Source organism: Bombina bombina, chromosome 7 (assembly GCF_027579735.1).
Source record: "Bombina bombina isolate aBomBom1 chromosome 7, aBomBom1.pri, whole genome shotgun sequence".
In the NCBI taxonomy this organism is placed as follows: Eukaryota; Metazoa; Chordata; class Amphibia; order Anura; family Bombinatoridae; genus Bombina; species Bombina bombina.
In genome coordinates, this window is record NC_069505.1 from 208,849,767 (window position 1) to 208,868,155 (window position 18,389).

The 18,389-nt window shown below is 37.2% G+C and overlaps 1 protein-coding gene across 1 annotated transcript in view; it reads left to right on the forward strand.

Annotated features, from left to right (window-relative positions):
* The window catches only part of SBF2 (SET binding factor 2), a 1,344,181-nt gene that overhangs the window by 185,722 nt on the left and 1,140,070 nt on the right, over window positions 1-18,389 (forward strand). The window contains exon 2 of the mRNA XM_053720592.1: window positions 2,406-2,491. Coding sequence (XP_053576567.1) covers window positions 2,406-2,491 — 86 coding nt within the window. The remainder of the gene's footprint in view (window positions 1-2,405; window positions 2,492-18,389) is intronic.

The following is an 18,389-nucleotide window of genomic DNA, read 5'->3' on the forward strand; positions in this document are numbered from 1 at the left end:
TTAGAAAACACTTTTGTAATTATGTTAGCACAGCTGAAAACTGTTGTTGCTAATTAAAGAAACAATAAATCTGGCCTTCATTAGTCTAGTTGAGTATCCGGAGCATCAGCAATTTTGGGTTCGATTACAGGCTCAAGATGGCCAGAAACAAAGAACTTTCCTCAGAAACTTGTCAGCTATTTTTGTTTTGAGAAATGAGGAGTATTAAGATCTCGTGCAACGCTGTGTACTACTCCCTTCCATGAACAGTGCAAACTGGCTCTAACCAGAATAGAAAGAGGAGTGAGGGGCCCCGGTGCACAACTGAGCAAGAGGATAAATACATTAGAGTGTCTAGATTGAGAAACCGATGCCTCACTGGTCCTCAACTGGCAGCCTAATTGAATAGTACCCACAAAACACCAGTCTCAACGTCAACAGTGAAGAGGTAACTCCGGGATGCTGGCCTTCAAGACAGAGTTGCAAAGAAAAAGCCATATCTCAGACTGGCAAATAAAAAGAAAAGATTAAGATGGGCAGAGGAAGATTGTAAAAAGTGTTATGGACAGACAAATCTAAGTTTGAGGTGTTTGGATCACAAAGAACATTCGTGAGACGCAGACCAAATGAAAAGATGTTGGAGGAGTGCTTGATCTGTGAAGCATGGTGGAGGCAATCTCATGGTCTGGGGGTGCTTTGGTTGTGGTAAAGTGGGAGATTTACACAGAAAATGTGTTGGGAGAAGGGGCCCTACAGAACATCACTTGGAGGAGGTAGATGGGGAGGTTGGTGCACCCACTATACTACAGAAAAATGCATTTTTCCCATAAATAATTTTTTACAAATGTTGCCAGATGGATGATACTAGTTAGAGGGGGAGGGTTAGAGAGCTGTTTGGGGGGATCAGGGAGGTGTGAGGATATCCTACAGTGCAGAAAAAATAACAAAAAACAAAAATGGTCTAAAACTTCACATTGGCAGACTAATTGCCAGTACCTAAGATAGTGGTGGCCAGTGGAGGATGAGGGAGGGATGAGAGCTGTTTAGTAGGGATCAGGGGGTGGGAGATTAATCTCTACACTATAGCTAAACTTAAAGGGATAGTAAAGTCCAAATTAAACTTTCATGATTCAGATAGGGCATGTCATTTTAAACAACTTTCTAATTTACTTTTATCATCAAATTAGCTTTTTTCTCTTGTTATTCTTAGTTAAAAGCTAAATCTAAGTAGTATCATCTAAATGCATTTGATAGTTTTTCACAGCTAGAGGGTGTTAGTTCATGTGTTTCAAATAGATAACACTGTGCTCACGCACGTGAAGTTATTTAAGAGTCAGCACTAATTGCCTGGAATGCAAGACTGTCAAAATATCTGAAATAAGGAGGAAGTCAGTAGAAGCTTTAGATACAAGGTAATTACAGAGGTAACAAGTGTATTTCTATAACAGTGTTGGTCATGCAAAACTGGGTAATGGGTAATAAAGGGATTATCTATCTTTTTAAACAATAACATTTTTGGTGTTTACTATCCCTTTAACCTTACAAGCTACCTGATTAACCCCTTCACTGCCGGAAATTTCAGAAGTGTGGAGTGCAGCTGCAATTAGCAGCCTTCTAATACCAAAAGGCAATGGCAAAGCCATTCATGTGTGCTGTTTCTAAACAAAGGGAATCCCAGAGAAGCTTTTACAACCATTTGTGTTATGACTGCATACGTAATATATAAATAATTTCAGTAAGAACTTCATAGTTTGTGAAAAAGTTAACAAATTTTTTATTTGATCGCATTTGGCAGAGAAATGGTGGCATGAAATATACCAAAATGGACCTAGATTTGGGTTGTCCCTTTTCTCTCAATATATATATATTGTCTACAGGATAGATGTACTTCCTTTAGAATGTTAGCTCTGAAGTCTAAGTGTGACGTTGAGGAGAATGGTGTGAGGAAACAGGCAATACAAAAGGTTATATAATGTAATATATAAAAGTTATTATCTGGTAATGAAGACAATTCAATATAAAGTTTATTTTGATCTTGAAATGAAAAACATTTCTGCACATGCTCACAAAATCCTTTTTTAAAAATAATTTTCTTGTATGTGCAAGCAACATAATAAATACCACGTTTGCAGCTTATAAACTGTGTAAATCAAATGTTGTATGTGGTTACAACAAGCGTGAACAGGTAACATATCAGCTTTACATATGTGTGTTTTATATTTTTAAATTAAACTGTTTGTGCACAAATATGACTATTTTAAATGGGTTAAAGGAGATCATTGCTGGTAAAATGTAATAAACAGTGATGAGAAATAGCACTTTTTGATTTTCTGATATTTTTGGCAGATTCTTAAAATGTTTTCTTGTTACTGATGAATGTCTTGATGGGTCCAGTGTAATCATAGCTCTTGTGTTCCTTTTTCAAGGCTCGGGTGAAGGTTATGGCAAGATCATTCAGCGATTTCCAGAAAAAGACTGGATCGACACCCCTTTCCCACAAGGAATAGAACTGGTATGTTGAAGAACATCAAAGGGTCTATGCTGTTGTTTGATAAAGACCTGCATAAATCATGTGCTGTTACACAAATAATCACCCAGGCAAATTTATTCTTTTATAAAATATTTTACCAGGAAGGATACATTGATATTTCTCTTGTTCTCAAGTATGTCCGGGGACCACAAAACATTGCATTGATACAATAGAGTACAATAAAATACAAAAACAATAATAATACACAATATATGCAAAGGTTTAACATAGAACAGGTAGGAAATATGTAATCAACCATGACAGGTGCATTCTGTTTTGAGATATGTATAGAGGGATCTCTTAAAGGATTTTAGGCTTGGGGAAGGTTTTAAAGTGTGCGGGAGGTCATTCCATAATTGTGGTGCTCTGTAGGAAAAGGAGGATCGAGCTGCTTTCTTTTTGTATTGAGGCAAGCTAAATAATGTGCTGTTATTGGATCGGAGGTTATGGGAGGTGGGAATAGCAGGGGAGAGCATTCTTCAGGTAGGGTGGGAGCTTCCCAGAAAGGCTCTTAAACACAAGGCAGGAAAGATGGAGGGTGCGTCTGGATTCCAGCGACAGCCAGTTTAGTTCTTTTAGCATGTCACAATGGTGGGTCCTGCAGTTACATTGTAGCACAAAGCGGCAGAACGAGTTATACAATGTATTAAGTTTATTAAGGTGAGTTTGCGGTGCAGGTGCATAAACTACGTCCCCATAATCCATGATAGGCATCAGCATTTGTTGTACAATCGTTTCCTTTACTGTAGGGCTGAGGCAGGATTTGTTTCTGTACAGGGCACCTAGTTTTGGATAAAGTTTAGATGCAAGTTTTTCTATATGGAGGCCAAAAGATAGATTGTAAAGCAGCGAGTGCAAGGAACTGGGCATTGCAATATGTATATATAATTAGGAACAGAGAATAGAATAGCATGTGACTTAAGGTAATAAAGTAATATTGTGACTGAGCCTACTAAATATAAATGCTTTCATTTGCATGATTTAGACAGAACATGCATTTATAAACAACTTTCTACTTTACTTATATTATAACATTTTCTTAATTCTCTGGTATCTTTGATTGAAAAGCAGGCAAATAAATTGAGGAGCGTGCACAAGTCTGGAGCACTATATGGCAGCAGTTTTGCAAGAATGTTATCCAGTTGCAAGGACACTAGAGGGCAGCACTATTTCCTGCCATGTAGTGCACTAGATGCCTACCTAGATATCTCTTCAACAAAGAATACCATAGAAGCAAAGCAAAGTTGATAATAGAAGTCAATTAGTTTAGTAGCAAATAAAGGCAAACACAGCAAATATTGTTGGCATACCCTTACCCAGAATTCCTATGCTCTAGTGCAAGCATGGTTTGTGGCGGTTTCTAATCAGCCAATGTAGCAAATTAAAGTGAATGTCAAGCTAACACTATTACCTAAACTGAAAGGATAGCAGAGAGTTTCATTCATCAAATATTTAGTAGATACTTCTCTTTAGAGATATTTCACTCTGAACGCTATAGGGATAAGAATTGAAGCTCTGGTCGCCATTTACAGCATTTGATTGACAGATGACTCATCTACTAACGATTTGATGAATTAAACTCTGTTATCCTTTCAGCTTGACATTCACTTAAATGCAGAAAGCAGGCATACATGCTCAAGAGGTTCAGAATTTCAAACAGAATGGAAATAATCATAGACCATGAAATAATTATTGGTTCCAGTCTGGGTGGTCTGAGTCAGAAACTGCTGATCTTCTGAGACTTTAACAAACAAAAGTAGCAGTTCTGTTGGTGACCTTATCAACAACTTGTTAATAAGAGAGGTCTGAAGAAATCACCAGAAGTGTTCAAGATTGAGAGGTAGCCAATAGTTACTGAAATATCCTATGCAGAACACACATCTCTGAACACACAAACATTGAAGTGGATGGATTACAGTATTAGAAGATCACATCAGGTCCCCCTTCTGTCAGATAAAAACAGGAAACTGAGGCTACAGTTGGAACAGGCTCACCAACATTAAATGTTGCCACCAATCAGCATGCGCTGCCTAGGGTCTGAACCAAATGGGCCAGCTCATTAGCTTACATTTCTGCTTTTTCAAATAAAGATACCAAGAGAATGAAGAAAAATTGATAATATGAGTAAATTAGAAAGTTGCTTAAAATCGCATATTCTATCTGAATCGTAAAAGAAAAAAATGAGTTTCATATCCCTTTAAGCTGGATGCACAAACATTATGACTTAAGAATGCTCTATTGGCCACCAGTAACCAGATCTCAGTTCAATAAACCAGTTTTGGGATGTTGTAGAACAGAAGATTTGCAGAATATATGTGCAGCTATCAAGTAAACAAGGCCACAATTTCTAAGCCATGTTAACAGTACCTTGTTGAATTCATGTCACTAAGAATCCAGGCTGTTCTGGGGAATCCTGCCCTGTTATAAAAGCTTGCTTAATAAATTGGCCACTGTGTGTGTATATGTGTGCTGTAGAATATGTGTACTATTCCGTATCTCTAAGCGAAAACAAATCTTTATGAAATTTGGCATACAGATACATTTCTTTCATATAGGTGGCGAGAGTCCACAAGCTTTTACGTGTGGGATATACATTTCTACCAGGAGGAGGCAAAGTTTTCAAAACCTCAAAAGCCTATAAATATCCCTCACACATACATACCTCTGTTTTAAACTTTGCCTCCTTAGAAGGTGGTTGAAGCATGTTGTTGTGCTTGATTTCTTCAGTGACAGGCGCTTCAGAGCATATTGTAACCCCTCAGAGGAAGACAGTGCTTGTCAGAGGAAAGTAAAGGGAGTTCTGCCTTATGACACCATGTTTTTGCCTCATGGGAAAGCCTTTCATGGTTGCTCTTTAAATTCGGTTGCAGGGATTCATCTGCTGACTCCCTTTACAGATCGACATTATACTCTTGTACCATTACCTCTGCTGATATGTTTCAGTACTGGTTTGGCTGTATGCTATATGTGGATGACTGTCTAAGAATAAGTATATTTAAATTCCCTTTTAATACACTTTACGCTATAGATTGGTCACTTTTAGAAAAGTTCTTCATATGTATGTGTTATTTGTGAACAGTTACCATACGAACTGTGCTGGCTGTGTGCTTATTGTAAGTAGCTTCTTCAGATCATTTATGTGGCTTATGTTTGGATTTTTTATCACGTACTAATGATGTTTCTATGTGTACAAATGCACCGTTTATCACAGATTGATGCAGATGACGTACCCACAGCAATGAAAATGTTTATTGCTACAGGCCCTGACTGCTCTACCATCTTCAAATAAAGGGAAAAGGTCAGCTCATATTTTTCCTTCTACTTTTTTTCCGATAGTAAACCCTGTAATCTTTTCAATTCAGTATATAAAACGGTTGTCAATCTCCCTGAGATTTTGCATGTACCTGATGCGATCTCTGATGTGATTGCTACAGAATGGTCTAAACCAGATATCACTTTTAATCCTTACTCAAGGTATAAAAAATGATATCCTTTGCCTGCTTCTAATATAGAGTTATGGGAAAAAGTCCCCAAAGTCGATGGTGCTATTTCCACTCTAGCTAAACGTACTACTATTCCTTTGGAAGACAGTACTTCTTTTAAAGACGCTTTAGATAGAAATCTCGAATCTTATCTAAGAATGGCATATACTGACTATATTCTTAGACCAGCTATATATATTGCTGATGTTGCTGCTGCTTCTACTTTCTGGTTATCCAGCCTTGCCAGTTACCTTCTGACCCTGAATGTTCCAACATTCTGAATTTACTTCAATAATGCAAATAATTTTATTTGCGATGCAGTATTTGATATCATGAAAATCAACATTAAATCTATGTCTTTAGCTATTCTTACCTTAAGAGCTTTATCACTTAAATCATGGAAAGCTGATATGGTATCTAAGACCAGATTACTATCTCTTTCATTTCAAGGAAAGAATCGATTTGGATCCCAACTGGATTCTATTATTTCTACTGTTACTGGAGCAAAGGGAGTGATCCTTCCCCAAGACAAAAAGCATAAGGCTCCCAACTGTTTTCGTTCCTTTCGTCATAACAGAGAACAGAAGACTGCCCCCTTCCCTAAAACACCTGGCTCAGCCTGCAGACCTTCAAATTGGAATAAATCCAAACAATATAAGAAACTTAATCCAGCCCCTAAAACCGCATGAAGGTGCTGCCCCCAAGTACAAACTTCTTTAAAAGACCTTTATTTTCACATAGGGTCCTCAGCAGAAAATTACAATGTTTCAAGCCTCAACAGGCTCTTAATCATGTAAGAGCTGCCCCCAATCCAGTATTTCTGGTAGGGACAGACTAAAAATGTTTCAAGAATTTTTGTTAGAATGTGTCCAAAATGTCTGGCTTCAGAACATTATTTCTGAGGGATATCGAATTGTATTCAGAATAAGACCTCCTAATGGAAGATTTTTTTCTCACCCATATTCCAAAGCATCCTATAAAGGCTCAGGCATTTCTGAAATCTGTTTCAGACCTGGAAAATATTGGAGTATTTGTCCCAGTACCTTTTACAGGAACAATGGATGGGTTTTTATTCAAATCTCTTCATTGTTCAGAAAAAGGAAAATTATTTCAGACAGATTCGGGATCTAATAAACTCTAAACCAGTTTGTAAGAATTCCAATTTTCAAAATGGAAACTATAAGGACTATTCTGCCTTTTGTTCAGCAAAATAACGTGATGTCCACTGTAGATTTACAGGATGCTTACCTTCACATCCCAATCCACCCAGAACACAATTTCTGAGGTTCTCTTTTTTGGAAAAGCATTACCAGTTTGTTGCTCTACCAATTGGCCTAGCAGCAGCTCCAAGAATATTTACAAAGGTTCTAGTTGCCCTTCTATCTGTAATCAGAGAGCAGGGTATTGCAGCGTTTCCTTATTTGGACAATATCTTGGTGTACTAGCTCATTCTTTTCATTTAGCAGAATCTCTCACAAATCTAGATTCAGTGTCCATAACTCTTTCCTTAACAGAAAAGAGACGAATAAAACTGGTTTCAGCTTGTCTAAACCTTCAGTCTCTTTCATTCCCTTCAGTGGCTTTGTGTATGGAAGTACTAGGCCTCATGATTGCAGCATCAGACGCAATCCCCCTTGCTGGTTTTCATATGATACCTCTGCAAGGACTATACTTGAAGAAAGAGCCTTATCTTTGTTTTCAAACAGATATTATCACAACAGTGGCCTATGTCAATCATCAATGGGTAACTCAAAGTTCCCTAGCCATGATAGAAGTATCTCAAATCCTTTCTTGGGGGAAACCAACTCCTGCCTCATCACTCCGATTCACATCCCAGGGTTAGAGAACTGTGAGGCAGATTATCTCAGTCATTAGTTCCTACATCCGGGAGAGTGTTCTCTCCACAAATATGTGTTCTATCTGATTTGTATAACTTTGGGGCCTGCCAGATCTGTTAGCCTCTCTTTTGAATAAGAAACTCCCATGTACCTTGCAAGGTTCATGGATCCTCAGACGGAGCTATTGGGTGCTCTATCAGTTTCCTGGTTTTACCAACCTGCTTCCCTTCTCTAGTCCTGCTTCCTAGATTGATTTCCAAAATAAAAATGGAATAATCATTTGTAATCCTAATAGCCCCAGCGTGGCCTCACTGGATTTGGTATGCAGATCTGGTCCGAATGTCCAGTTGCCTGCCTTGGCCTCCTCCACTAAGGCCAGACCTTATGTCTCAAGGTCCCTTCTTCCGTCCAGATCTAAGGTCTCTAAACTTATTCCTAAAGAAAGGTCGCACTCTCAGGTCTTTGGATAAAGCAAGAAAAATACTTTTTAATGAAACGTTTTCGGGGAATTTCTCCCCATCAGCATAAACACAAGCTGCATCAAACAAACTTATATAGAAACTACAAATAATCACAATAATTTCAAAAACCTGTGTAAAGTGTCCTCTCAGTCTGGTGGCGCCAAACAGTGTGTGGGTGGAACGCAAACTGCGTTCCACTGTGTGGACCGGAAGTGCTAAATGTGATACTCTTTCCGGTACTACCATTACAAAGCGGGTAACAATAAGATGATATCACATATGAACATACATAAGATTGTTTGAATGGGGAAGCCCACACATGCAAGATTGATTCACGCAACGCGTGTAACTCACATGGAGTGCTATACACAGACAACACGGGGTGTATATATAATGAATTAATTTGTACACAGTGATATGTTGACATCTTTAGTTTATAAGGTGTAATCATTGCAAGGACATTTGCTAAAAATTAATTTGCTAAAAATCAATTTGTTTGAATAATGGTAGTACCGGAAAGAGTATCACATTTAGCACTTCCGGTCCACACAGTGGAACGCAGTTTGCGTTCCACCCACACACTGTTTGGCGCCACCACACTGAGAGGACACTTTACACAGGTTTTTGAAATTATTGTGATTATTTGTAGTTTCTATATAAGTTTGTTTGATGCAGCTTGTGTTTATGCTGATGATGGGGAGAAATTCCCCAAAAACGTTTCATTAAAAAGTATTTTTCTTGCTTTATCCAAAGACCTGAGAGTGCGACCTTTCTTTAGGAATATTTATTACATGTTTGCACCCAGGCAGATGACCACTGGAGGGTAACACTGTACACCGGATGGGATTTTATATATATATATATATATATATATATATATATATATATATATATATATATATATATATATATATATATATATATATATATATATATATATATATATATATATATATATATATATATATATATATATATATACATATATACACATATACACATACACAGTGGGGCAAAAAAGTATTTAGTCAGCCACCAATTGTGCAAGTTCTCCCACTTAAGAAGATGAGAGAGGCCTGTAATTTTCATCATAGGTATACCTCAACTATGAGAGACAAAATGTGGAAACAAATCCAGACAATCACATTGTCTGATTTGGAAAGAATTTATTTGCAAATTATGGTGGAAAATAAGTATTTGGTCAATATCAAAAGTTCATCTCAATACTTTATTTATCCTTTGTTGGCAATGACAAAGGTCAAACGTTTATTGTAAGTCTTCACAAGGTTGTCACACACTGTTGCTGGTATGTTGGCCCATTCCTGCATGCAGATCTCCTCTAGAGCAGTGATGTTTTGGGGCTGTCGCTGGGCAACACGGACTTTCAACTCCCTCCAAAGGTTTTCTATTGGGTTGAGAACTGGAGACTGGCTAGGCCACTCCAGGACCTTGAAATGCTTCTTACGAAGCCACTCCTTCGTTGCCCGGGTGGTGTGTTTGGGATCATTGTCATGCTGAAAGACCCAGCCACGTTTCATCTTCAATGCCCTTGCTGATGGAAGGAGGTTTGCACTCAAAATCTCACGATACATGGCCCCATTCATTCTTTCATGTACACGGATCAGTTGTCCTGTTCCCTTTGCAGAGAAACAGCCCCAAAGCTTGATGTTGCCACCCCCATGCTTCATGCTTCTTTGGTTGCAACTCAGCATTCTCTTTCCTCCAAGCACAATAAGTTGGGTTTCTACCAAACAGTTCTACTTTGGTTTCATCTGACCATATGACATTCTCCCAATCTGCTTCTGGATCATCCAAATGCTCTCTAGCATACTTCAGATGGGCCCAGACATGTACTGGCTTAAGCAGAGGGACACGTCTGGCACTGCAGGATCTGAGTCCCTGGCGGCATAGTGTGTTACTGATGGTAGCCTTTGTTACGTTGGTCCCAGCTCTCTTATTATAAAAATATATAAAAGTAAATATAAAAGTGTCAAATGATAAAATAAATTTATTAAAAAGGTGTGTCATTGTGAACCTAATTTGCATTTCTTTCATGTAATTAGCAAGAGTCCATGAGCTAGTGACGTATGGGATATACATTCCTACCAGGAGGGGCAAAGTTTCCCAAACCTCAAAATGCCTATAAATACACCCCTCACCACACCCACAATTCAGTTTTTACAAACTTTGCCTCCGATGGAGGTGGTGAAGTAAGTTTGTGCTAGATTCTACGTTGATATGCGCTCCGCAGCAAGTTGGAGCCCGGTTTTCCTCTCAGCGTGCAGTGAATGTCAGAGGGATGTGAGGAGAGTATTGCCTATTTGAATGCAGTGATTTCCTTCTACGGGGTCTATTTCATAGGTTCTCTGTTATCGGTCGTAGAGATTCATCTCTTACCTCCCTTTTCAGATCGACGATATACTCTTATATATACCATTACCTCTGCTGATTCTCGTTTCAGTACTGGTTTGGCTTTCTACAAACATGTAGATGAGTGTCCTGGGGTAAGTAAATCTTATTTTCTGTGACACTCTAAGCTATGGTTGGGCACTTTGTTTATAAAGTTCTAAATATATGTATTCAAACATTTATTTGCCTTGACTCAGAATGTTCAACATTCCTTATTTTTCAGACAGTTTCATATTTGGGATAATGCACTTGAATTAATCATTTTTTTCTTACCTTCAAAAATTTGACTCTTTTTCCCTGTGGGCTGTTAGGCTCGCGGGGGCTGAAAATGCTTCATTTTATTGCGTCATTCTTGGCGCAAAAAATTATTTTCCGTTTCCGGCGTCATACGTGTCGCCGGAAGTTGCGTCATTTTTTGACGTTATTTTGCGCCAAAAATGTCGGCGTTCCGGATGTGGCGTCATTTTTGGCGCCAAAAGCATTTAGGCGCCAAATAATGTGGGCGTCTGATTTGGCGCTAAAAAATATGGGCGTCGCTTTTGTCTCCACATTATTTCAGTCTCTTTTTTTCATTGCTTCTGGTTGCTAGAAGCTTGTTCTTTGGCATTTTTTCCCATTCCTGAAACTGTCATTTAAGGAATTTGATCAATTTTGCTTTATATGTTGTTTTTTCTCTTACATATTACAAGATGTCTCACGTTGCATCTGAGTCAGAAGATACTACAGGAAAATCGCTGTCTAGTGCTGGATCTACCAAAGCTAAGTGTATCTGCTGTAAACTTTTGGTAGCTATTCCTCCGGCTGTTGTTTGTATTAATTGTCATGACAAACTTGTTAATGCAGATAATATTTCCTTTAGTAAAGTACCATTGCCTGTTGCAGTTCCTTCAACATCTAAGGTGCAGAATGTTCCTGATAACATAAGAGATTTTGTTTCTGATTTTTCATCAGGATAAGGCGGTGTTGCAAACTTCTTTTGAATTTTTACCTAAAGTTGTGAATTCCAACAACATTAGTAGAGAAATTGTGGTTCCTTCATTATGTCCTAATCCTAAGAATTCTATGGAGAAATCGTTGCATTCTTTGGATGTTGTTAGAGCTTTGAAATATTATGTTGAAGCTACTAAGTCTTTCCGAAAGACTTCTAGTCTATTTGTTATTTTTTCCGGTGCTAGAAAAGGCCAGAAAGCTTCTGCCATTTCTTTGGCATCTTGGTTGAAATCTTTAATTCATCTTGCCTATGTTGAGTCGGGTAAAACTCCGCCTCAGAGGATTACAGCTCATTCTACTAGGTCAGTTTCTACTTCCTGGGCGTTTAGGAATGAAGCTTCGGTTGATCAGATTTGCAAAGCAGCAACTTGGTCCTCTTTGCATACTTTTACTAAATTCTACCATTTTGATATATTTTCTTCTTCTGAAGCAGTTTTTGGTAGAAAAGTACTTCAGGCAGCGGTTTCAGTTTGAATCTTCTGCTTATGTTTTTCATTAAACTTTATTTTGGGTGTGGATTATTTTCAGCAGGAATTGGCTGTCTTTATTTTATCCCTCCCTCTCTAGTGACTCTTGTGTGGAAAGATCCACATCTTGGGTAATCATTATCCCATATGTCACTAGCTCATGGACTCTTGCTAATTACATGAAAGAAAACATAATTTATGTAAGAACTTACCTGATAAATTCATTTCTTTCATATTAGCAAGAGTCCATGAGGCCCGCCCTTTTTTTGTGGTGGTTATGATTTTGTATAAAGCACAATTATTCCAATTCCTTATTTTATATGCTTTCGCACTTTTTTATCACCCCACTTCTTGGCTATTCGTTAAACTGAATTGTGGGTGTGGTGAGGGGTGTATTTATAGGCATTTTGAGGTTTGGGAAACTTTTCCCCTCCTGGTAGGAATGTATATCCCATACGTCACTAGCTCATGGACTCTTGCTAATATGAAAGAAATGAATTTATCAGGTAAGTTCTTACATAAATTATGTTATTTTACCCAGAATCCTTTGCTGCATTTCCAGAGGTATTCTGTGGGAAAAACAAGCCGTCTGGCCTGTCTAGATTTGTTAATAAGCTACACAATGAGTAATTTTCTCTCTATTTTGTGTGTAGTGGAGGATTTTAAACTAAATTTTTACCTCCCCCTAATTTTAAATATATATATATATATATATATATATATATATATATATATATATATATATATATATACATATATATATATATATATATATATATATATATATATATATATATATATATATATATATATATACATATATATATATATATATATATATATATATATATATATATATATATATACACACACACACACATATACACACACATATATATATGTATGTGTGTGTATATGTATATATATATGTGTGTGTGTGTGTATATGTATATATATATGTGTGTGTGTGTGTATATGTATATATATATGTGTGTGTATGTATATATATATATATGTATATGTATGTGTGTGTGTGTATATTATCATGAAAGTGAATTGAAAATACACAGAAATACATTTTAGATTAACCAAGAAGCATGTTGTCATATGTTTGCAGTAAACATTTTTGACGTTTTTGTGTGGGTTTGTGACCTTTTTCACGGATACAATTTGCAGAACATAAGCCGAAAGGCTGAGTGCATGTGCATCATAAACTTGTGCATTCTCTTCTGTGCATTTCAGATTGACTTTTTTTTAAGTTCCAGACCTTGGCTTTTGTATATTATATAATGCATCATATGTGCTCACTTTGTACATTTCTAGTGTGTTAATAAAGAGAAGTAAATGCAAACTGTTTCATAATACTTATTTAATTTTGCCATCATCCGTGGTTTAATGTTGTCGGTTGGACTCCTCAGGTCGTGTTAGCTTGAAGAGGTGTTTGAGTTTCAGTTTGTGCAGGCTTTGAAAAAACAAATTAGTGCGTGAGCCGTTGCTGCGGTTCTGTGTAAATATGACTTTTAGCCACTATTGGTAGAATGTTAATATGCTTATGGTGGTTCTGTCCTGATATAGATTGTGACCTTAGATAATGAGTCAAATGAAGGTCATTTTGTATTCATACTTTTTTTTTTTTTTTTTTTACAGGGTCATAGAGATGAAAAAAAAGCCTTTGTGTTAGAGCATTTTATTCTTGTAGTATTTCTTCCATCTAACTATGTTTTAAACATAAAGCAGCAATGCCCTACTGAGACAGGGCGGTACACATCAGTTGAGCCCATGACAGCCACTAATCACCAGCTAGTGCCCTTAAGTGCATTCTGAGCGTACCTAGGCATCTGTTTCAAGAAAGGATACCAATAGAACAAAGTCAATTTGATAATAGAAGTAAATTTGAATAGTCTATAAAAAGTGCGTGCTCTGTCTGAACTATTAAAGTTGAAGTTTGAGTTTTATGTCCTGTTAAGAGGAAGCAAAAGGCCTTTTTTCAAGAGCATACCTTGATAGGTTAATGAACAGCTAGCTTCCCATAATTCATTGCTGCTCTTTAATTCCTTTTGTATGTCCTTGCAATGAAATATTTTGGTTATTATTTAAAGGGATAGAAAGGTTAAAATTAAAATGGGCATGGGTGCATTTCAATTTATAAGAAAACATGTTTGCATTATACTTACATTGACCTCTAGTAAGTTATTTCTGTCTTCAGCAGCATGTGCACCAGTATTCAATCTCAGAGGGCTTGTGGTGGTTTGTGTTGTGCCTCTGCTGACTCTCTTAGACGGTGTAGTATTTGTATATTGGTGCATGGACCCTCAGGATATGTGCATATGCTGCTGAAAAACTTATTTTGTTAATGGAAGTATATTGCATACATGCTTCTATTTACAATTGAAATGCGTTTATGCATATTTAAATTTTGCCTTTCTATCCCTTTAAAGCAGTGGTCTCAAAGTAGCGGCCCTGGGGCCAAATGCTGCCCTCAGGATTGTTTAATCAGGACCTCCCTTGTTTAAAAGGTAAACCATTAAATTGGGCTGTCAATTTTTTTTTTTTTTAGGGTTCTAAGAGGTGTAACTAGATGTTATACATAGGCACTCACAATATAAATATAAAGACGAGTGTCCAGTGTAGACTCCCACCACCAGTTGGGTAAATGTCCATTTTTACGTTGCTATATAGTTCCAAGATGATCACTTCACTTGGCACTCACAAGATAAATATAGGCAACTGTGTATGTCTTTTGTAGACTACAACTCCCACCATGCACTACTTCTTTGCTAAATGTCACTTCCAGTTCCTAGTATATTCAGTTCCGGAGCACTTGCTCAGTTCAAGCAGCCCCCATTGGAGAAGAACACTTGGTCAGTGGCCCCACAGATACTTTGAGTTTGATACCCCTGCTTTAAAGGGACTTAAAATCCAAACATTTTCTTTCATGATTCAGATAGAGCATACAATTAAAAAATAAATAAATTCTAATTTACTTCTATTATCAATTTTTGCTTTGTTCGAAACAAATTGGATAATATAAATAAATTGGAAAGTTGTTTAAAATGACATGTTCTGTCTGAATCATGAAAGAAACAACGTTTCATATCCCTTTATAGGTAAATGCTTTTTGCTTTAGTTGCTTAATTTTTAATCCACAGTTTATCCAAAGCTGGCATTTTTTTTTTTAACTCCTTCAGTAGTGAGCCATTTGACACCCCTGTGCTTTAAAACCATTTTTAGTCTCTTCAAATTTTGACAGTCAAGTCAACATTAGACTTTTATGATTCAGATAGAGCACACAACGATCCAATTAATTTCTTTGATCTAAAAGTGCACACTCTCTTTTTATATGGACACTAACCGAGTACATGGTTGAGCCAATGACAATCAGTGTATATATATATATATGCAGCCACCAATCAGCAGCTAGAACCTAAGTTCTTTGTTGCTCCTGAGCTTACCTTGATAAACCATTCAACAAAGGATAACAAGCGAAGCTAACAAAGTAGAAGTAAATTGTACAGTTGTTTAAAATTGTATGTTCTGTCTAAATCATGAATGTCTAATTCTGACTTTACTGTCCCTTTACGTATGCATTTATTGATTATGCAATTCTACTTTGGTTAGTGGACCTTTAAAGCTTTTGTTTCTGACAGGCGTCCACAAAAATTAAATCGTTTTTCAGCAGATTAACCCTTTTAGAAAATAACTTTAGTTTGTTGTTTTCTGTAGCCTACATAGTAAACAAAATGTGAGTCGTCATTTCATAAATATTTAAACACATTATATGGTGTCACATTTAGCATCACCAATTTCATGGAAAAAAACATACAAATTGAAAATATTAGAATTTAAATTGCATCATTTTTAATTTATGTAGAAAATGAATAGGGCTTACATTTCTAAAATTCTATCAGTTTTAAACTCATCATCATTTTAATTTCCCAAAGAGATGTCTTAACTTATTTACCCCTATCTTAACTTAACTGCTTAGTAAAACCAATTTGCACAAAAAATTCTAAACAATGTTTTACTAAATATTATCTGTTTGTATACTGACGTATTTCTCCAAGTTATTTGTTTGCTTATACAAAGAGGCTATCAGGAACACAATACATTGAGGCTAGTGGTTGCTACCAATGTTCCCTCTAAGGTGCGTGGCCGCGCACCTTCCCTTCTGGTGTAGCGCAGGCAGAATATCAGGCCGCGCAGCACCTGCTGTGAGCAGAAGCAGAGAGAGGAAAATGCCTGTAGAACTAACTTGCCAAGTGCCGCCTGCACTGCGCATTGGACCCAGCAATCTGTCACTCATCTAGTCTGATTCTGTGTTCCTGTATACAGCGCTGCTGCCAGCACCGAGCTAATGTACTCAGCTTAAAAGTGACAGATTGCTGGGTCCAATGTGCAGTGCAGGCGGCACTTGGCAAATTAGTTCTACATTTTTGGGATCTCAGTGGTAGTTTCAGCGAGGGGACTGGACTTCTTCCCTGCCTGCTTTCTCCATGGTACGTCTTTCATTACTGGGTCACTAAACTTTTATAAAATCTTTCAGAGTGTGCAGGGCCAAGTGGTACTGATGTATAATCTCTAACAACCGCTTGGCCTTGCACATTTTGAAAGATTTTATCAAAGTTTAGTGACACTCAGTGGGCGGATTAATAGTAAGGTAGGTAGGAGGTACTAGCATGGGCGGCACAAATTATTTTTTCAATGTTTAAAACAGCGCGGGCTGTTAGAAGACGAGGAAGATTGGAAGCAGCAGTGTTGCTAGTATGTTTCTCTCCTCATCTTCCTGCAAAAATGTATATATGAGTGCAGGAGAGGTCCCACAACAACGGTAGGATGATCCTAGATGTATTTCAAATAAGGAGGCTCCTATATAAGTGAAATTTTTTTTTTGAAATGCTAATGGGTTATATTTGCATACTGTGATTACTTGCTGATATATGCATACTGGGCATTTACAGTCCCCCAGATATGTGTGTGTGTGTATATATATATATATATATATATATATATATATATATATATAATGTATGTATTTACAGTATATAAATATATATATATATGTGTGTGTGTGTGTGTGTGTGTGTGTGTGTATATATATATATATATATATATATATATATATATATATATAATTATCCACGTGTATATATATATATATATATATATATATATATATAGTGCCGCAAACAAGCGGTATCAAGCCCGCACACAGAAAAAAATAATTGCACGCACGGAAAAAAAAATAGAGGGAACATTGGTTGCTACCAGTCGATTGTTATTACTATGCTGACCATTTGACGGCTATAAAATACATACATATATATATATATTTGAATGGTGGACCGCCAACTCTTTCAAATAATAGATCCTATGCTATACTTAAATGATGAGGGATGATAAAGGGCTTTGTTGGAGAAGTCAGAACCCCCCCTCACAAAAACAAACAAAGAAAGCAAAAAGTCTAGGTACACAGGGCTACTCATTTGAAGGAAGATTAAAAGAACAGGATACCCAAATGTGGAATCACTGAAAAATGATTCAGCATATCTGTAAAATGCTGATGAGAAAATATTGCATGAAAATCTCTTTTAAAAAAGAAATGTATTTTATCCCTAAATATCCTCAGTAGCCACATCCCACTGTAAAAGGACTTTAAGCATCGAATCAGGATACATTCCCCAGGAACTTGCAAAGAACCATGCACCTAGCATGTGCAGGCACAGTCACTTTACTTCCTAAGATAGGGAGAGTCCACGGCTTCATTCCTTTCTGTTGGGAAATACAACACCTGGCCACCAGGAGGAGGCAAAGACACCCCAGCCAAAGGCTTAAATATCCCGCCCACTTCCTCATTACCCCAGTCATTTTTTGACTTTCGTCACGTTAGGAGGTGGCAGAAAATTGTCAGAAGATTCAGAGAGTCCTGAAAAAGGGTATCTGCCCTTCGAGATAGGACTATAGTTTTAAGTAGTCATGTCAACCTCTCAGTGAGCATATTGATGAACGTTAGAGTCTGGAGATGCAGGGAAAGTTTTTCTGCAAAACCATCCAGACTACTGCTAACAGCTCCTAAGCAATCCGTGTTGACGAGTTTCACTGCCTGCTTTCTTTCACTCAAGTCCATGTCAGGAACACTGCTATAATACTGTCACACTTGAGAGGCTGTGTTCTGTTCCACAGCATGGATCCTGGAGGTAAGATTGTTTACATTTTTGCACATAAAACGCTATAAC